The sequence below is a fragment of the Hypanus sabinus genome, chromosome 28, assembly GCF_030144855.1.
Source record: "Hypanus sabinus isolate sHypSab1 chromosome 28, sHypSab1.hap1, whole genome shotgun sequence".
NCBI classification, from domain to species: domain Eukaryota; kingdom Metazoa; phylum Chordata; class Chondrichthyes; order Myliobatiformes; family Dasyatidae; genus Hypanus; species Hypanus sabinus.
The window spans coordinates 40,736,491-40,758,243 of NC_082733.1; the positions used below are offsets into that span (position 1 = coordinate 40,736,491).

General features: G+C 37.5%; 1 protein-coding gene across 6 annotated transcripts in view; it reads left to right on the plus strand.

The window, feature by feature from the left end:
- Nucleotides 1-21,753, plus strand: part of kif23 (kinesin family member 23) — a 36,702-nt gene that overhangs the window by 8,535 nt on the left and 6,414 nt on the right. For 2 of the 6 annotated variants that reach the window (XM_059953015.1, XM_059953018.1), the window contains exons 4-19: nt 60-165; nt 529-665; nt 3,038-3,147; nt 4,138-4,308; nt 6,461-6,502; nt 8,992-9,104; nt 10,897-11,018; nt 11,765-11,867; nt 12,803-12,882; nt 13,603-13,722; nt 14,074-14,233; nt 16,124-16,282; nt 17,794-17,960; nt 18,257-18,430; nt 18,772-18,957; nt 20,761-21,072. In XM_059953015.1, coding sequence (XP_059808998.1) covers nt 60-165; nt 529-665; nt 3,038-3,147; nt 4,138-4,308; nt 6,461-6,502; nt 8,992-9,104; nt 10,897-11,018; nt 11,765-11,867; nt 12,803-12,882; nt 13,603-13,722; nt 14,074-14,233; nt 16,124-16,282; nt 17,794-17,960; nt 18,257-18,430; nt 18,772-18,957; nt 20,761-21,072 — 2,262 coding nt within the window. The remainder of the gene's footprint in view (nt 1-59; nt 166-528; nt 666-3,037; nt 3,148-4,137; nt 4,309-6,460; nt 6,503-8,991; nt 9,105-10,896; nt 11,019-11,764; nt 11,868-12,802; nt 12,883-13,602; nt 13,723-14,073; nt 14,234-16,123; nt 16,283-17,793; nt 17,961-18,256; nt 18,431-18,771; nt 18,958-20,760; nt 21,073-21,753) is intronic. The other 4 variants (XM_059953019.1, XM_059953021.1, XM_059953017.1 and 1 more) reach the window with 3 other exon arrangements.

Here is a 21,753-nt window from a genome sequence, read left to right on the forward strand (position 1 = left end):
ATCACTTGTTTGTGGCAATTTCAGCAATCTAAATTTGAATTCTCTGATTGCATTTTTAGATGCAGTATTGTTTTAAAGAAGTGTTTGGTGCCTTTACAACTCAGAAAGAACTATTCAATGTTGTTGCTCGGCCCCTAGTAGAAGATCTGATTCATGGCAAAAATGGTATGTCAGATTCTAAAAATTGTGGCTTCAGTTCTAATTCCAGGAGCAATACCATCATTTCCTTGATGTAAGCAAATTTGCATAGTTTGTTTTCAAAAATGTTTTAAAATTTATTCCAATATTAACATACCTGCTTAAGTTCAAAAATATATGAGGAACTTACCAGACGATCTAAAACTGGATATTGAAAGAAGATATGTTAATGTTATCTGGGTTCAAGCTGTTTGTAATTTTGCTGTACTGTAACAATAATATCCAGAGTAGAAAGCTGTACCTTTGAATATAGTTGTGGGATGGGGGGGAGGGGGGTGTCAGAACATAAGAATATTCCTGTGAATGAGCTATGTGTTGATTGCCCATCAGGTTTGCTGTTTACATATGGTGTTACTGGAAGTGGTAAAACACATACAATGACTGGATCTCCTGGAGATGGTGGTCTTCTGCCCAGGTGCTTGGACATGATCTTTTGTAGTATTGGGCCATTTCAGGCAAAGCGTTACGTAAGTATTATTGTTCAGCAATGTTGTCGTATAGAACATAGAAATAGGCCCTTCAGCTTGCCATCATCATTATGTGTCATGTTGTATGACAAGGGCAGCCATGGTCTTATCCATGACCTTGATTGCTCTTGGCAATTTTTTTCTACAGAAGTGGTTTGCTGTTGCCTCCTTCTGGGCAGTGATTTTTGCAAGTCTGATGACCCCAGCCATTATCAATACATTTCAGAGATTGTCTGCCTGGCATTGGTGGTTGCATAACCAGGACTGTGATGTGCACCAGCTGCTCATACGTCCCAAGACTTCACGTGATCCTGATCGTGGGACTAAGTGGTTGCTATACCTTGCCCAAGGGTGAACTGCAGGCTAGCAGAGCGATGGAGAGCTTTGTCTCCTTTGGTAGAGATGTATCTCCACCCCGCTGAGTGTTACACTGACTGTTAACTACCTCTAAACTAAACTTTGCTTTTATTCTCTCCACATTGTCATCATTTCTTCCTAGACCATACCGCTTATCTGCTCACTAGGGGGAATTTCTAGTAACCAATTATCCTAGAAACCAGCTAGTCCTTGAGATATTGGAGGAAACCCATGTAGTTGAGAGGAGAAAGTACAGATTTCATACAGACAGATCCCTAGGTCAGGAATGAACGCAACTCTGGCACTGTGAGCCACCAGTTCTACTAATTGTGGCACTGCTTCCTTTTTGTATACAACCATATTAATATGATGGATACCTTTCTTTGGGATGGGAGGTGTGAAATGCCTATATTTGGTTTAATTATCTGTTCTGCTTAATTTTCTTTTAGTTGTTTGTTGAATAGCTGCCTTTCCCAGTGTTGAAATATTAGTTGCTTGGTGCAAGTGCCAATTCCGCTGTTCAGGAAGCCAGCACCCTGATGCAGCATTCTGTATCTACTGATTGATTCCTATTGGAATGCCTTAACCATAAACATGCATCTACCAATTGCCATTAGTTTAGGATATGATTTCCGCAAGCCATCTGGTATATGTCACCTATACCCATTTGAATTTTAACAGATTGATGCAAACGAATTTTTACAAAAATAAAAGTGAATTAAAAGCATGTTAGAATAAATTACTTCCTATGCTGAATTTCAAATGTAAATAATTTGAATCCATTATTGCAGTTAATAGACATTAGATGCTGAGAAAAGGAACGTGCCATGTAGAGCAGGTTTATCAGATGAGATGTGGACTGAATGGCCTTGTGTGTATACAGATTTAACATTTTATTAAGTTAATGCTTATTTTATGAAAAAGCTATGTTTTAATTCACTGCTGTGAAGTTTCCTTTGTTTACAAAAATGCTTTGACTTAAGTGATAAATATTACAATAGTGTCATTAGATCATTTCTGTCTTTTGGTTCTTTTAACGTGCAAAAGAATGCATGGATTTCCCTCCCCCATTGTGTCTATAGTTTTTCCCCCTTTAAATGATCTAACGTTTCTCTGAGATTCATTTTACATTTTCTCCTGCCCTGAACACCATGTTGCAATATGATTGTGTCATGGACTGGCCTGGTAGGCATACAATTTATGGATTTAAAAGTGGGCAGTGCTGTAGGATCTTCCTATTTACTTTAACAGGTTCCCTCAATTTTATACAGTTTTTCAAACTGATTCTTGGTATTTATGCCAGAGGCAAAGAAAGATTTGGCTAAAATATGCTGATCCTGGCATCATTGTAATTGTCATTTGCATCCTTTCTCAGTGCCAATGCACCCTTTCTGTAAATTGATCAGAATTGTGTGCAGTTATACCTTTGGTCTAACATTTGTTTTGAAACAAGTCTAGCATGATCTCTAATCTCTTTCTATAGTGTGTGTGTTGCACAGCTAAAGCAAAGAAGTTAGTATGGCATCTGAATAGTTATCTTCAGAAATCTGTGGATGTAGCTTTTGTTCTCTATCTGAATTGCTATCCTATCATTTATTGTGCATTGCCTTGTTTAATCTTAACGTTTTATCTTGTATTTATCAGATTTTAATTCCATTTTGTACGCCTCCTCAGTCTGTTGATAGATTCTACAGTCTACAAATTGTCTTATTAGTATTGTCCTGCTTATTTTCATATTGTCAACCAGATGGGGAATTATCAGCAAACTTCTTTAATCATGGCCTCAGCATCTTGTGTGTAACACTATTGCATGCCATCAAAGGCGGGGTCCTGGCTCTCCGTGCTGAGTAACAAAACTGCTGGTTAAATCAACTGCTATTCAATCTTACATTTAGTGATAAACAGCTGGTTGAGTGTTCATGAATTATGATCTGTCCAAAAACTTTGACAGTGTGTACAGATTTAATAAGCTGAGTTAACTGCAATTTTGAATGATGTGTCTATCTAATGTGTAGGTTTTCAAGCCGGATGATAAGAATGCAATGGAAGTGCAGAATGAAGTTGATGCTCTGTTGGAACGTCAGAAAAGAGATGCCCAGCCATCTGCAACTCCAAAGATATCCAGGTACTTAAAATCCATACTTGAGTCTCTGTTCAACACTTTTGGTGAGTAATGTCATGGAGCAATACAGCATGAAACAGGCTTATTGGTCCACTGAGTCTGATTGATTTACACTAATCCTGTTCTTCCTACGTTCTATTAACCCATTACCCTAAACCTCCCTCCTCCTCCACAACACCCCCCTCCCCCCAGATGCTACCATTTGCCGGCACACTAGATGACAACTAATTTATTGGGATTTGGGAGGAAGTGTAGAGGAAACTTGCTTTCACTTTATATTTTCCTTTTAAATTACAGTAGGGAGCAAAGGCAAATAATTTAATCTTTCTAGCATTGTAATAGCTTAAACTGAATTCTTTCAAGTGCAGCTCATTGTATATTTTTTATTAAGCTATAGTAGTTTCTACTTTTGGACTGCTCACTTTGTTTCTTACATTATTATAGCAAGTATTGATTTCTGTCTACTGAGTGCATTGGTCTTGGATTAGTCTCACCACCACTGCACTTGCTATCATGTAGACAGCTTGCCAAAGAATCAGGTGGAAAATTAAATAACATCGTCCCATTTGGATGATGTGGTAGTTTGGAAATATGGAAACCAAGTTGGAGAAAATCTAGAACACAAGGAATAGTGCTGAACTTCATTTTTATAGTATTGTAGTGATGTACTACATACAGAGCTAGAGACGACACGCAGTCGGTAAGTCGTTTCGAGACTAGTTTATTCAAACTTCGCAGCGCTGGCATTTAATCCCTAGCACCCGCCCTCTCCGGACGGAAATGACATCAGAGGTGCATTACCAAAGTCTCTCCCCGCGCGCTGACTACTTGTGAGCCGGTTCACCTGTGCAGAAAGTGGGTCGGCACAGTATATTGATTGAGATTTATTCATTATTGAAATAACATTTAATTAAATAATATTTGCATATTTTAAAAACTTTTTAATGTTGCCTTTACTCATCGTTGCACTAAATATTATTTTTATTCTGACAGGCAGAGAATGGATCCTGAGTTTGCAGATATGATTACAGTGCCCGAACATTGCAAGGCTGAGGGAGTGGATGAGGACAGCGTGTACAGTGTGTTTGTTTCATATATCGAAATCTACAACAACTACCTTTATGATCTGTTGGAAGAAATACCATCAGACTCAATTAAACCAAAGTAGGTTTTGTTAATGCTTTTATTGTTGTTACTTTTGACTGTCTGCATTTAGAAAATGATTTTTTTTTTTGCCTGGTTTTGTAGAACCCAGCTGCTTCTCCTAAGAAATTAAATGTGCTTTTGGGAACTAGGCACTACAGGGGTGGGTAGCTGGTTTAGCATTTCTAGCTTATTAAATATGACCTGATGTTAGATTTAGAAGTGCTACCAACAGGAATGAGGGATGATCTGGTTTCCCTGCATCGTGCAACTTGAAATAGCAGTCTTCAAAAAAGTGAGGGATGTTAATATATTACAATACTGTACAGAAATGTAAGTGTGAGATCATTTTAACCCAGAGCTATTTCTGTCCATCTGCAGCAGCAACCTCTACATTCTAGAATTGCACCAATCACATTGACTTGGCTAGAGCTGCAGATTATCTTTGTAGAGGATATAAATTTTAGTTTTTTCATTGTTGTCTCATTTGCTGTTCACATTACTTTCAATTCAATTTCTAATTTCTTGTTAGTAATTTGTTTTCTACTGATATGTGCTTTTTGGTTTGATGAAATGCGACTAGCACATTGGATCTGTCTTTGCACAAAAAGAATTTCAAGATGTATATTGTTTACATTTTTCTGACAGTAAGTGTCCCTATTGAAACCTATTAAAGTAGTTTTTGTGTGAGCGTGTGATTTTTATTGCCATTAGTAATAACTTATTTTCAGATTGATTCTTGAATTTAACTTGCCAGTTGCCATTATGGAATTTGAAATTGTCTGCAGATTAATGTTCTAGGAACTTAATAAATATATTATTATACCACTGCAGATATATTTATAAAAAAATGTGGAAGTTAATGTTTTTCTGAATTCTTGCTGACTTTGCATCTTGAAATGTTATTACTTAAATAGTTACACTTTATACTGGGGAAAAAATGTATGTTTCTTGTCTTTGTTTTAATTGTTCTTGAAAAACAAATCCAGTCTTTAATAATTCTTTAATCATATCATTTGCAAGTTTTTACCTTTTATAGATCTTTAAATATCCTATTAATATTTTGAAATTCTTTGTGGCTTAGTTAGGATTTGTTTGAAATCAGGGTGGCTGTAGCAGAAAATTCAACATTATAGTTTTAAGGGTTTATTTAAATTGTGCTTCACGTACTGTGTTTTGCTTGTGTTCAGTTTGATTTGTGAGTGAATATGTATTCTTTTTCTAGTTGTATTGTGTGTGCATGTGTCTTGACTGTCAGTGATGTAATTTCTGTTTAGTTTTTCGGGCATCATGCCCGATGCCAACCTTAAACATGTCCATTTAGTTGATCCAATGAAACCATTTGGTGAGATGCACAATGTTAAAATTTAATCCACCATGAAGCAGGAAAAAAGGGAAAGTCACCTATGATTTCTGCTCTTGGTGTCTTGTTCTCAGCTTTGGTGCAACACAAACTTGTATAATTTTTTAAAACTTTAGTCTGTGACTCTTCTATTTGAAACCTTTATGCCTAATGTTTAAAATATGAAGAAATGAACCATTCCGTTCCCTAATACTGTTCAAAGAAATTCTATTTCTTGGATTTAAGTTATGAGTGTTTATGACTTGCTTCTCCAGAATATCTTTGGAAGTGAATTATTTTCTGCACCTTGTTTCTCATTGAAGTTGGGGAAGAGAGAATCGAGGTTATTTACATTATCCACTTAAATGCCAGGGGTAAGAGCGGTGGGGGAGTGGGAAGAAAGACAGACTTGGCAATGATGGTCAATTTTCACAATGGCAAGGCCTGAGGTACCAATGTAATGTTAGTGAAGGATTAAGTACTAGCCAGGATAATAGCAGAAAAAAAAAATTAATTGTCTTTGGCTGAGGTTTTTGACTGAATAGTGTAAGTAAATTATTCTCATAAAGTTGTTTATTATAGTATGCATATTTCGGAATACTCCAACTGACCTTAAAAATTGTTCAGTTTTTCTAAATGAAAATCATTTCTCAAAGCTTCCCCTTCCCAACATGCGGGTTTGAATTTTTAAATTTTCCCAAAATAGAGCACATTTCACTTGTGCTGCTTGGTCATACATCAGTCAATACAACACGTGTTTACTTTTCCATGCATCATCTGAAAGATGTATTGCATCAGACCTTTATAACTGTTGCCATATTTCTTTTTAAGGTGGATCAGTAATACCACTCCTGTGCGGACCGTTGAGTTCATGTACGTCTCTTTGATGTGCACGCTCTGGATAATCAGTATAGTCGTTGGGTAAAAATAGCCGGTTGCGAGTTTGTGCTAGTTCATATTGTTCTTTTGGCTAACAGTCCTTACTGACAACTTATCCCTGAGCTTTCTAGCTGTGACCAGCAAAGGTCTCAAGCATGCAATAGAGGCTTTACTGCTTGCGTTAGTGCTTAGGCTGTAGCACAAAACACGATGCTAGTTTATAATTTCATGGCTGTTACCATGCTTTGTTTTATGTCACAGTAGTAAGCAATTAGTTTTGTCTTGTCTGTTTAAACTTTTGAGCATTTTCCCTTTCGGTTTGTGCATTATTTATGCTGTAACAAAAATTTGTAAGAGCTTTGTAGTCATCCATTTACTAAGTCATTGCGCCCTGAAAATATGTATCGGTTCCTATCAGCTAGTATTTCTGTAAGCTGTTGTAGTTGCTGATTAGGTGACTGAGAACCAACACTGCAGCATTTGTAGTTCATTTAGCCCCTTAGGCTTAATCATTCATTATGTCCAAATTTATTAGGCACCACTGATATGTTTACATGAGGGAGGTTGGATTTGTGATGTGCCTTTTGGAGCATATTGTGGCAAAATGTGAGGTTATAAAATCAAAAGGCAAACCATAGCAAATGAATGATCTGTTGTCTTGTGGATGAATTGCAAAGAGTTAGCATCCAAACTACTGCCTACTAGGTTGCATACTGGACTTTTTATTACAGAGGAATTAGTACTGTTAGACTTGTACAGGATGTTGATGGGGCCACTTCTGAAGTACTCTGTATGGTTTTGGTCTCTCTTTGAGAAAGGATAAGCAAGCCCAAAGAAGATTTGCTAGGTTTGACAATGTTGGTCTAAAACAAGAAACTAAAGAAATTAGATCTGTATTGTTTGCACTTCAGAATATTGAGGAGCGATCTTAAGTTTGTTATCATTCAATCATAATGTCCTAAGGGGGTGTGACAGGATCAAGGTTATGGTATTTCCACCAGTGCGAGAGTTTAGAATGAAGGGACATAGTTGCAAGATAAAAAGAGTGATTGTTTGAAACAGGTGTGCATGAAATGCTCCTGGAGGGTGGTGGATCTATGGAATTCAATTGTAGAGCCTAGGTCATTAGAAATATTCAAAGAGGAGGTAGAGAACTGAGGACGAGGAAATTGGCACAGAGAAGTTGAGGCCTGTAACAGATTACAGTGACCTACCCCTACTCCTGTTTCTATTTTCTTGTTTTTTTTAATAACCTGTAGTGGTTCAGATGATGTAGCATGAAGCGTAGGAACCTGTAAAGTGGGAATGCATAACAATCAATTTACACTTAGTACATCCCAACTTCAATCTGTGTTGTTTAATGAGGCCAGGACAAAGAAATACTTGAAGTTTATTATAGCTAATGTTTAGGGTCAGGCATTGTCATTTTCTAAAACTAGTATTCTGGTTTGTATCTTGAATTTCTCATTGTTTGATTTAGATTTGCAAGTGCATTTTAGAAATACTTGTATATATTATCATCTACATTTTGGAAAGGTAGTTCCAAATTTTAATATGCTGAAAACAAAATACTATAAATACTGACAATCTGAAATAATACACAATGTTGGAAATGCTCTGCTTGTCAATCAGAAGGTCTTTCACAGTAATTAAATGCTGGCTAACATTTTCTTTCAATGTATTCAGGATGAAAAGTAGACTCCATCTGTGATGTGGTTTTAATTTTGTTGTCTTTTAAGTTATCCTAACCTTGTAGCACTGTTCTCCTTGCCAGCCAACTGCTGGCAAACAATCTCAGCTTAGTAAACTTAGTCGCTGGTTGGAAAAGGCTACCTTAACTTGGAAAGTGCTGTTTAGATTAAATAGATTAAAGCTTCTCGGAGTTAGATAATTACTACAGATGGTTCCAGTTGCGAAATGCTGCTTGATGTAACTCCTGATCTTAATCTAGATCAGTGATACTGATTTAACATGCAGAATTCTGCTATTTGCCTCATGTATTTACAACCTAAAAGTTGTTATGGCAATGCCACTAAATTCTGACTTTGCTTCTAACATTTTTTTTGTATATAAGGTATCAAAATCATTGTAGTTGTTGAAATTAAAGTGTATTTTTCTTAGTGCTGGTTTAGCTAGAACATCTCAAGATATGTTATGGGGCTGGAAGAAATACTGAACTTTTTTTTAAATGGGTGTGATCTTTTTTGGCAAATGTGATTTTGTACCTGGGTCCCCTTATTTGCATGGTAGTGATTGGGAAAAGTACTGAATTTTGCTTATGTTTTTAACTAAAGTTGGACAGCATAGTCCCTTCATTGCTGCCTGTATGCACATCCGCTCAGTTTGGATGTTTATAATTATATTAATGTAAAAGACATTTGAATCTTTTAACTTTGACCAATATGTTTCTGGGATGAAGCTTTAAGATGTTTGCATATTTTCTTCTACTAGTTTGAAATTTAACCATCGATGTTCATTTACAGACCTCCACAATCTAAAAATCTTCGAGAGGATTCTAACCATAACATGTATGTGTCTGGTTGCACTGAAGTAGAAGTGAAATCAACAGAAGAAGCTTTTGAAGTCTTTTGGAAAGGTATGTAGTATTGGATTTGTAGACATTTTCTATGCAAGGTTTGTTTTCCTTTTTCTACCTTTGATCACAACTAAAGTAAGATGTCGGTTCATCCAAATTAATCCAATGCAAAGGTCTTTGATTTGTGGATAAGGCAGTGTGGTATTTCAGCTGTTGCTTTATATTTCAACTGCTTTTCCGAAACTTCAAGTTGCAGATGTAAAACTTTTAAAAATTGGGTATACTTTATCTTCAGAAATCCATTCAACTCAAGGTCCTCGCTATTGCCCATCACCTGGTAGCATTCACATCTACTGAGAAGTGGTAGATGTGAGTTCAGTTATAACGTTTAGGATTTGATGGGACATGAATGGGAGAGACTATATTCTGGGTGCAGGCAGGTGGGACTAGGCAGGAATCCAGGTGGGCATGGATTAAATATACCAAAGGGCCTGTTTCTGTGCTCTAGTGCTCTGATTCTACTGTCATGAAGTGCTTTAAGAAGATTGGTCATGGCTAAAATTAGTTGCTGCCTGAGCAAGGACCTTGTGTCTGCTGCCACAATAGGTTTACAGTGGGCACAATCTCACTGGCTCCCCACTTTGCCTTGAACCTCCTGGATAACAGCAAAAGCAGACTGCAGTTTATTCATTACAATTCGGTATTCAATGCCATCATCCCATCAGTGACAATCAGACTACAAAACCTGGGTCCCTGTACCTCCCTCTACAAATGGGAGGTTTTTGGGAGACCACAGTCAGCGTGGATTGGTAATAACATCTCCTCGCTGACGATTAGCACACATGCACCTCAAGGGTGCATGCTTAGCCCACTGTTTTCTCTCTACGCTCCCGACTGTATGGATGAATTTGCTGATAACACCTCTGTTGTTGGTAGAATATCAGATGCCTATGAGGAGGCATATTGGAGTAAGACTGGCTGATTGAGTTGTGGTGAAACAATAAATTTGCACTCAATGTTAGCAAGAACTAGGGTTTGTGAACACAAGGCTGGGGATGTCAGGAGAACATGCACCAGTCCTCATTGAGGGGTTGATGGTGGGAAGGGTGGGTAGCTTCAAATCCCTGTGTGTCAGTATCTCAGAGGATCCATCCTGGGCCCAACATATCAATGCAATCATGAAAGCACACTAGTGGGTCTATTTCAGTTGGAGTTGGAGGGGACATGATTCTAGCAAGTTTCTGCAGCTGTACAACGGAGAATATTTTGACTGTTTGCATCACTGTCTGCTATGGAGGCTCCAGTGCACAGGATCCCGGAAGGCTGCAGAAGGTTGTAGACTCAGCCAGCTCAACCCTCTGCACTGTCAAGGACAGCTTCAAAATGCAGTGCCTCAAGAAGACACACATATATCACTAAGGGCCCTCACTACCTGGGCCATGCTCTCTTCTCATTACTGACACCAGGGGCAGCCTGAAGACATTTAACATTTTGGGAACAATTTCTTCCCCTCTGCTATCAGATTTTGAATGGTTCATGAACACTACCTTGCTATTCCTCTTTTGCACTATCTTTTCATTGTGATTTGTAATATTTTTGACTTGCACTCCTCTGCTGCCCCAAAACAAAATTCACAAATATGTCAGTGATGATAAACCTGATTCTGTCTTCTGTTCACTGGAATGACTGATGTTGCTGTAGGCTGGTTTCCTTCATTGTTGTATGGAACTGCAGCACTCCTTTGTTTCTTGCCATATCTTGTCTGAATTTTGTTGTGCATTCATTACAGCAACCTGACAGATGTAACATGAGACTTACACCACCTATCTACCTTTTATTTCCGTTTTTACAGGCCAGAAGAAACGACGTATTGCTAACACAACATTAAATCGAGAATCAAGCCGTTCACACAGTGTTTTTATTATCAAGTTAGCACAGGCTCCCTTGGATGCTGATGGGGACAATGTCCTTCAGGTATATTGTGCCATTAAAGATATTTTAATTGCCAGTTAAGTCATTGAATGTGAGTAGGGTATTATATAGAACATAACTTTGTATATTACCATTGTTGGTAATATTTTGTTCAACCTTGAGTATATAATCAAGAAAGAATGTCACGACCACATCTGAACCATTACTTTCCCCACTTTGGTTTCAAGTTTGTCATTTCTTTGGCCTTGAACCCTATGTTTAGTTTCCTCCTTCCTTCCTTTGCCCGGTCTGGGAAAGTATATGTTGGTATGGCTATTGTGCAGCAATCACTTCACTGCTGCCTTTCACATGGGTGCCTCAAGTTACAGCCATTCGGATAATAGAGATTTGCTCTTATGGAATTTGCAGGTCACTATCCAAAAGTCATATCTGGAATGCTATTTGCTCCAACAGAGTTTATGTGGGGATAAAATTAACTAAGTATAAATGCAAAGGGAACAACTTTAGTCTATTTTTAGTTTGTCAACTTTCAAGATTGACATTTCCATAACTAATTGGTGCTAGGTCAACTTTTTAATTTCTAAATCTGAGATTTAAGCCAAAGCTATTGAGGACATGGTGGATTCGTAGTCTGGAAATCGTCCATGATCCTAGAGAATAGTGGAGTCTTGAGTGTCTAAATCACCATCTATTCCCTTGTCTGTAATTATCTCAACTAGTTTGAGGATGGGTTCATATTATCCAAGCTCCAAGATGATTTAGTCACTCAGGTATTCATTTTATCTTAGGCAAAGGATCAGACAAATGTAAGCCAGCTATCCCTGGTGGACTTGGCAGGAAGTGAGAGAACTACAAGGACAAAAGCTGAAGGCAGCAGGTTGCGAGAGGCAGGTAAGGATGGATGCACAAACCAAAATTACTTGCTGTTGGAGTAAATCTGATTTTTTTTTCCCCCCCCTAATTCTTTGCGGTGTGTTGCTAGTTGGAATTTGTCTAGGCAAGGAATTGACAATTCCAGAGAATGCAAGCTAAGAAATACTTTGAACTGTCTTTAAAGGCTGCTTATCCAAATGTCCCTGCTGTTTGCACAACTGTTTGTGCAATGACAGGGTAGAAGAGCAAAAGCTGTACAGACTACATTCTTTTGGAAAATGGTGGAGGCCACAACAGCACATTCTTGCTTGATATTTGGAAGGCTTCAAGCTACAAAGTTCCTTCATTGTTGGCTATTCAAAGCTATAGTCTACCTCTTCAGCATTACTTCATATTTGACCTAATTAAAATGAAATGTAGGTTCAATTTTGTTTTTCTTTTGATGCAACCCTAAGTTTTATTTAGGTTTAGTGTGGAAATACACTTCCAAGTAGAATTTTTGTCAGCAATAATTGTGATTCTTTCCACTTTAAAGTTAAAATTTGAGTTGTTTTAGTACTAACGTTTATATTTAAGGCTGTCTGACTGTGCAACTGGTCTTTCTTATCATTTAACTTGTGTATGTTAACAAATGTTACATTTCTTTCCCTCAACTGAACATGGGTCCATATTGGCCCATTGTGTATGGAATATTTTGACAAGCAATTGCATCTGTTGAATAGCTCTTGTGTAGGTGCAACACATTCCATAGTCAATATTTCTACCTCAGCTACTTCAAAATTCCATTGTGCTGACAAACTCAGTATTAAGCTCATGATAATGTTGTTTATCTTGCATATTCTTGTTGAAATATTAAGGTTTTTACAAGAGTATGATGATTATAAAGTTGTTCATAGTAACTAACATAAATGCAATTATTAGACTTCAAATAATTTTTCAATTCCTCCTCGCAGGTAATATTAATCAGTCACTGATGACTCTAAGAACTTGTATTGAAGTGCTGAGAGAAAACCAAATGTGTGGAACAAATAAGGTAATTCTTATATCATTGGCATACGTTGTGGATTTTGTTGTTTATGGTAGCAGTTCATTGCAATACGTAATAAAACTATAAATTATAAATGTATACAAAAACCTAAATTAAGTAGTGTAAAAAGAACAAAAGGAAAAGATAATAGTGTACTTGAGTTCATTGTCCATTCAGAAATTGATGGCAAGGCTGTCCCTGAAATATTGAGTGTGTGTCTTCATGCTCTTGAAACACATCTATAGCAATGAGAAGAGGGGTTGTCCTGGGTGATGAGGGTCCTTAATGACAGATGCCACCTATATATTTATTTATTTTGAGGACTCACCTTTTGAAGATGCCCTCGCAAAAAAAAGCAAATGCCTCAAAGTGGCATTCATCATTAAGCAACTGTTTAGACTTCAATTATTTAAACAAAAGTGTACCAATTAGAGCAGTTTAGTGGCTGTAGCAAAAAAAAATCAAGCTAAATCTGAAAAAGGATCTTTGAACTGAAATGTTAATTCTGCTTTGGTTCTGACAGAGATGGCTTGACCTGCTGAGTATTTCCAGATTTTTGTTTTCCTTTTTTAGTACTGCAACATATTTAGGATGTCTTGAGATGAGCATGAAAGAATACTTTATGTTTAGGATTTTGCACAAATTGAATAGAAAGCATGATGTAAAACTAATGATTTTTTAAAAAAGAACATCGTGTTTTGATCATCTGCTTTGGCTTTTCCATAGATGGTTCCATACAGAGATTCAAAGCTGACTCATCTCTTCAAAAACTATTTTGATGGTGAGGGTAAAGTTCGGATGATTGTGTGTGTCAATCCCAAAGCAGATGATTACGAGGAAACACTGGTAAGTGTTGTCTTGAGGCTAGATGTAACATTGGAACTACATTCCGGTTCTTTATGGGGAGGAGACAGGAGAATGGGATCGAGAGAGATTATAAAATAGCCGCGATGGAATGGTAGAGCAGACTTGATGGGCCAAATAACCTAATTCTGCTCTTCGTCTTATGGTTTTTAGTCTTGCTTAGTTTTGTTATTTAGCAGGTTGGTGAATGTCTGAGGCATTTATTTTGAACTTTGACAAAAAGGTTATTAGTTACTTATTTAGTATTTTATGCTACTATGTCTGGTAAATGGAGATCTTGATGACATTTTAAGTTCACATTGACTGTCGTAATTCAAACTATTTTATATGCAGTTGGTCATGCGGTTTGCTGAAATGACTCAAGAAGTGGAAGTAGCCAGACCTGTCGATAAACCTATCTGCGGTCTCACTCCAGGACGCAGATACAGAAATCATGCTTTCAAAGAAGAATTGACAAGAAAATTAGAACTGCGAGGAGGCCCCATTGACGGAGGTACTGTGAAAGGTTCAAAGGTCAAATTTAATGTCAGAGAAATGTATACAATATACATCCTGAAATGCTTTTTCTTCACAAATATCCACGAAAACAGAAAAGTGCCCCAAAAGACTGAACGACAGTTAAATGTGAGAACCTCAAAGTCCCCCCACCAGCTCCCCCCTCCCGCCACTGACAAAAAAAAGCAAGCATCACGCTCAAGCTTGAGCAAAGCAATAGCAAAGACACAGACTTGCAGTTACTCCAAAGCCTTCACGTTTCATCCGGCATTCAACATATCACACATTCTCTCCCCCTAATGAGGGAGAGGAAGGTGTCTCCATTTTCCCAGTGAGCAGGGAGAGATGACAAACAATTCTCTGGTTTATGATGTTAAAAGCCCGTTGCATCGCTTTTTCCGTGCTCTGTGCCTGAAGATCACAAAGATCTCAGGTCTTTGGGCACACAGCAGTGGATTTCCCATCTTACCCCAATGACGCAAAGGTTTCCTGCCGTGACACCGACCCTTGATTCCCCCCCGTCTCCAGAACCCTGAGATCTTAGGTTTCCAAGTACAAGCCAGACTCTCAGGCTGAACCCTTGACATGCGGAACAACAGCCAGTCCTGAAACCCAGAGGACATTCAGAGAACCAAAGTCAGCGTGTAACTTCAGGTCAGGGTCTTCAAACGAACCCTGAAAAGGAAAAATAAAGATATTAAAGATGAAAAAAGAGCTGTTTCCAAAGATAAAAGCACAGGACTCACCGCTTAGTGCCATCTTACTCTGCCTCTGTCTCTGAGTGAAGAAAATAATTGTAGATTGTATAGTCTATATTTGTTTTTTTTTAAACAAAGCATTCAAACTTTCTCAAACTGGTACAGATCAAACTTGCTATTTTATTTTGGAAAAAGTGGGAGCATCACTGACCTCAATTTAAAATGGACAACATCTTTGAAATGAGTTCTCTGTTGTACCCAAATAGATTTTTCATTACATGAGGCTTTTTGTGGTTAACTTTTTACAGACTGTTGCTAGTGGGAACATCACATCTCCTTTATGCAAATCCCATTCAATTTATTATGCACACATATGTAATAGTTTGGATAACAATTGATGTTAGTCTGATACTTTGTCAGTTTTTGTGGATCGTTTTCATGATGCATCCGTCAATAAATAATTGATGTGCTTCTGAGATGAGTGGAGTATTTGGGCTTATTTAACTTATTTCTGTGCTTTAGACTTGTGTATAAATGCAGACCAATAGCCCCAATAGTTTGTAAAAACAATCTTGATTTGGCTGACTTTCTGGTCAGTGGCAGCCCTCCGCACCCCCACATTTTGTTGAAGGAGTACTTATTGCAAGTAAGGCCATTGAATATTAAGGACTAGTCCATGAATGAAGTGGAATGTCTTTTTTTTAAATATCCTGATAGTTCCAACCCTGTCTCAGTATTGAATGTTTTTTTCAGATGATCTTATTAGTGATTCACAGGCTATACCCAAGCATCCCAACATAAAAATTAGCTTAAATAATATTAATAAATCCAAGATTCTGATTTATATGCATACAATATGTTTATTCTTATGAGATGGAAAATTAGTTTGCTTATTATTCTTTATTATCAATCTTGTTGTTTTAATGCTGTTCATTACAATACTATGCAGATATGGTTGTCATAGAATGATATTTGTCTTTTTTAACCTGTAGACAAAACTATTTTCTACATTCCTGACTTGACAAGTGCCTATTGTTTATTGCATCTCAATGATTACCCATCTGTTTTATTTTCAGAGTACTGCTAAGTGTTTATGTCCTTTTGCAATTTCTAAAACACTCCAGTGATTTTAAAAACAATAGTGTTTACAATTTTTTTTCCACTGAAGGCTTTTCCTGCTTTTTTAACAGACCCCAACTTTACAGAAGCTTTTCTACTGCGTTTTCCACCATTGCCCTCAGTTGAGTTAATGGATGCCAGTGATGAGCACACATTACCGCGACTTATAGAATGTTTAGAGCAGCGCCAAAGAGAACGTCAGTTGGCGATTGAGGAGGTGCAGAAACTTGGTATGTAATGGAAGGTGAAAGGATTTGAACCCTTGTGCTTGCTCTGTCATTCAATGAGATTGGTATTTAACCTTCCACTGGTGTACCTTTTCCTCTATTTGCTCCTTTCTCCATTCCCCCCCCCCCCCATATGTCTAGATTCCCTTAATATCCAAACATCTAATGATGTTTGCATTAAATATGCTGAGTCTTGAATGGAAATTTCTTAAGATTTTATGTTCTTTAGATGGAGAGCAATGCTCAACCCTTTAACAATGCAACCCATGCAGGGGAATCAACATCCCTGCAGTTATCCTGGCAGTATCTCAGCTCCATGTTCTCCAGCATTGGGATCAGTGCCCTGTGAATTTCTCCCATATAACCTATGAGCCACAAATTTAAAATCTCTGATCTTATTTATCTTTTATCAGCATTTTACAGTATGGTTGACATGTAAATTGGCAAAGTCTCAAATAAAACTTTGCATGTGAGCATTGAGGTGGCTGGATTTTGTTTGAATGTTGCCTGTGAGATCTATTAACAAGTCATGGTTAAAAGACCATTGGAAAGACCTGAGCTATTGAGGAAGTATGGGTGGTTAATAAAGTGGAAAAGCTGTTTTTAAGGCTTCCCTATCAGAGCCTGGAGAAGGATCTTTCTTCATGTGCAAGAAGACAAATTTGTTGACCCAGGACCTCCTTTTGGTCCATGAACTCCATTTGATTTGGTCTGGAGGGAATGCAACTTTTGTTCCCTGCTTGTGCCTTCAACTAATATAGGTCACATTGATATCAAAAATATTTGTATTTATTTTAATTTCCTCCTGTCATCCTCATTGATTAAACAGCATTGGAAGACTGTATCAAAGGACTTCAGCATCAGAAAATGGAGTACATGTTCATTTCTGGTCACCTCATTATAGGAAGGATGAAGAAGTTTTAGAGAGGGTGCAGAGGAAATTTACCAGGATGCCTCCTCTAGTTTGGAGAGCATGTCCTATGAGGATAGAAGAGCTTCTCTCCTTGGAGAGGAGGATGATAGGTGATTTGATAGAGGTGTACAATTTGATGAGAAGCATAGATCAAGTGGCTAGCCAGAGACATTCACAGGGTGGGAAATGGCTAGTACATATGGGTAAACTTTAAGGTGTTTGGAGAAAAGTATAGAGGAGATGTCAGGGGCTTTTTTTATTAAAAAAAAAGAGGCTGATATATTAGGGAGATTTAAGAGACTCTTAAATATGCACTTGGATAAAGCAAAATGGGGGGGGGGCTATGTCAGAGGGAAAGGTTAGATTAATGATTGGAGTGTTAAAGGGTTGGCACAACATTGAGAGCCGAAGGGCCTGTACTTTGAAGTACCGTTCTATGTACAATATTGGGCAATGATATTTGAGGTGAGTGATATTAGAAAAAAGTGTAGCTTTAGCAAGTGCATCTTTTTATGTCCATCCTATCCTCTGTTGCTCTTGTGTATTGGACTCTGATATAGCTTCTCACACAGGCACAACATTTTGTTCTTTTGTTGATCAGCAAACACTATCAGGGGAATGCTTCAAAACTGGGACAGCAGTTGCTCTGCAATGGAAAACTGCGTACAAGATCAGCAAAAAAAGCTGCTGGAAAAAGATCAGATTATAACTGGCCACAAATCAGAGGTTGAGCGGTTAGAGAAGAAAATCAAAACTTTGGAATACAAGGTAATTCTGTGTTTCAAGTATTATTGAATACTGCATGCACAAGAGACTGTGGCATTTAATTATTAAGAGATGCTGGAATATGGTGCAATACAAAAGGTGCTAGAGGAACTCAGCAGGTCAGGAAGAATCTGAGGTGGGGGAGTACTGGGCTGTCAATGTTTCCGAACATTGGTTGTCCATTTTCCTTCAAAAATGCTGCATGTCTTGCTGGGTTCCTCTTGTGTCTTTTGTGTTATTAAGTACTGTCTTGACTTTTTTTTGGGAAACAAATTACAAATTTTAAATTTTGTTCCCAGATTGAAATATTACAAAAAACAGCAAATATCTATGAAGAAGACAAACGGACTTTGCAGCAAGAGTTGGATGAAAGAGATCAAAAACTGCATCGAGAACTATCAGACAAACGACGCTTAGAGCAGAGAATGCAAGGAGTGGTGACTGATACAAAGATGAAATGGGAGAAAGAATGCGTGAGTGCATCATTCTGGATTCCAAATGCCAAGAATAATTTGGTTATGGCTTAATTGTTGAATGTGTTTAAACCTCCAGTCTTGTGTTCAGTACAGCTCTTTGGATATATATATTTTTTATGAATGCTGCTAGATATTAATAATCCAGTGATGAAAATTCCAGTGGAACAAGATTTGGTGGGCTGTGTAGCCAGTGCCGGTGGGTTTTTAAGCTGGGAAGATTTCTGGGAAGCCGGGAAGTAAATAGCCATAATATATTGACAATATAAGTAGATTAATCCGTTTTGTTCCATTTTGTTTTCTTCACCTGTGGGATGTGCTTAAACAACATTAATCAACAGGAACGTCGCGTTCAAGCCAAGCAACTCGAGATGCAAAACAAGCTTTGGGTGAAAGATGAGAAACTTAAACAGCTGAAAGCAATTGTTGCTGAGACAAGGCAGGAGAGGCCTGAGAAACCAGAAAAGACGCCAAGGGAAAGGGAGCAGAAAGTGCAAACACGCTCGGCGTCCCCACCTTCAGTTCCTGTATGTACTAGTGAGATTCTGCTTAATATCATACATGCAATTTATATTGTTTCCTTTAGGAGAAATAAGAGCCTGTATAAACTTGACATATTTCATCCTTTGGGTAGACACTGGTGTGTCAATTTAAATTTTAAAAATCTACATAATTGTAGGAATCTTTGAAATGTAATATTAACAAGCTTTGTTAAAATGCCAATTTGCTTTGCCTTCCAGGTTCTTTGAAAATTAATTCATATTGTACAAAATCGTTTGTAGCAAAAGGAATTATAAAATAGGATATTTTTATATTGTGTAGTGCTATCTGGTGCTACAATGGCGATTCAGTAGTGCTGTCTGGCGCTGTGGTGGCAATTCAATAGCTTTGTTGCATTAAATTGGATGAGATTGTGAGTGTATTCTAACATGGAGCCTTTTGCATGGTATATGGCTCTGTTCAATGACAATTAATGTTTGCCTATTAGCAAACTTAATGTGACTTAATGTTGCGTGCCTTTGTAACTCACTATAATTGGAGTTTTGATTTGTGAAATTCTGTACAGATCCTAAACCAATTTAATTTTGGTTTGTGGATTTTTCCCCGTTCACAGATATCCAAGTTTTCTTCTCTTCTCCCCCATCCCTAGCCCCTGGACGGTTAAAATCAGAATCCTTCTGAGAGTCCCGTTTTCCCGAAGATTAACATTCAAAGCCTTTTTTTTTAAACTAGTAGAGAGAAAGAAAAGGAATATAACTAACTGTGTTGTTTGAGAGGGCTTGGAGTTCTCCTGGGTTATATGTATCATATGAATTTGTAGATCCTGTAATCAAATGCAGAGGGTTCTCAACGGACAAATGCAATAGATTTAAGTAACTCCCCTTACTTGCAGCCAATGCTGTAAATCTGAAATCTCTTTACTTGTTCCTTGGGCTTGTACTGCTAAAACATGCATCTGTGACTTGGAGCACAAATTTCTGACTTAGCTTTGAAAATTGGTTCTTTGCTTTAATGTCCTTAATTTGCCCCAAGGAGTCAATTTTATTATAAGCATGTGATCTGTATTCAGGACGTTCTCTGCAATATTTACCTTCATTAGTTTTTAATTATCATGCATAATTTTATATTAGTAAAATTTTCCACCTAAGTGAATTAAGATCTAAGTTCTAAAGCTGTTCTTAAATGTTGCACTAATTATAAACTCCATACTCATTGTTAGCAATCATTGGTAGATGTGTTAGTGCATGAAAACTTCACCCTATACAGTTCTGTGGAAGTAACTACTGGAGAACTCTAGAGGAATGATGTCATTGCGATGATTGTACTTTATTAAACAAACGTCATTCTACACAAATTGTGAATTGTAATCTAGGAAGATAAACTGGCAAGATGAATTGCGCAATTTTAGCAAAGCTGTCTCAAATTTGTAGATGGTGGTACATGAGGATTGATTCTTCATTCACTTCCAAAATTTCTAACTGATTGTATTTACAAAACCAGTATGTTGTGCAAAGTTTGTCTGCTTTCTAAATTGTGACTAGGAGAACCCAGGATTCCTGGAATGAATGTGGGGTGGTTGAAAGTTTGGCAGTGATGCCTTTCTGGGTAAAATAATTTGACACCTTTATTAATGAACCATCTATGAAGAATAGTACTTAAAGTGAGTGATTTGATATTGTTTGAGTGAAAACTCAGAATTGGCAAAAAATGATTGAAGATAGTTACTGTTAGCTCTTGCAGCTTTACCTCACTATTTAATGTACAGTTAAGAATTTTTAATTGCTCTATGCATTGCATGTTCTTTCTAATTTTTCATCCTATTTCCATAGTTTTCTGGTAACACTGCACCACCCCTAGCCACTACAAAGTGCTACCCAGCATCTGGGTCACAACTACATAGGCGCTCTAATTCCTGCAGCAGCTTCTCTGTGGCTTCCTGCATCCGGGAATGGGAGCAGAAGACTCCAGAACGGAAAATGGATGGTAACACACCATCTAAGAATAAGCATAGACCACTGGATTCTCATCAAGTTAGGGACTCCAGTTTCCAAGGGAGATGGCAGGGAGTGAACAAGCTGAGCGGCTACAATTTCGGCAACCATAGAAGAGAGATCGCAGTAGACCAAGATGCACGCTGGAGGGTTAGTGAAGCAAGTTATTAAGGGAGAGAAAAGCTTTGGGTATAGATTGAGAAAGTTTTTTTTTCAAAAAAATAGTTTTAGCAGTTGAATGCTCTTATTGTATGTATTTCCCATCACATCTTTCGCAGCCATTTTAACACTAATTTGGTAAAATTTGCCTGTATTAGAAATGTATTGAATTTCTTGTAAAACCACTTAATTCATTTATAATGGACAGTTTTCATGGTCAAGAGCCAGTTAACTTCAATACTAACCAGTGCTATTTGCAGAATATGTATTCATTCTAGCTTGCCATTCTGCTTGTGTAGTTTCTTGCTGAGAAGAATTGTGTGCGCTTGCTTTTGTTGGTCTGAGGGTTTCAGTCTTGAAAATAAATAATTGGGCACATTAATTTATAGATTAATTGACATGAATTGGTGACGTAGATATCTAAAGATTGCTGAAGGATACAACAAGGTACAGATCAGTTGCAGATATGGGTGATAAAATGGCAGAAGGATTTTAAGTGTTCTAGACTATGTATGGAGAACTGCAACACAGAAAATGGTGGTGGAATTCAGAAAGTCATGTTGAAGAGTCTCATCCCAAAATATCGACTGTTTATCCCCCTGCATAGATAAAAACGCTTGTACTATCTGACCTGCTGATTTCCTCCAGAATTGTGTGTATTGCTCAAGATTT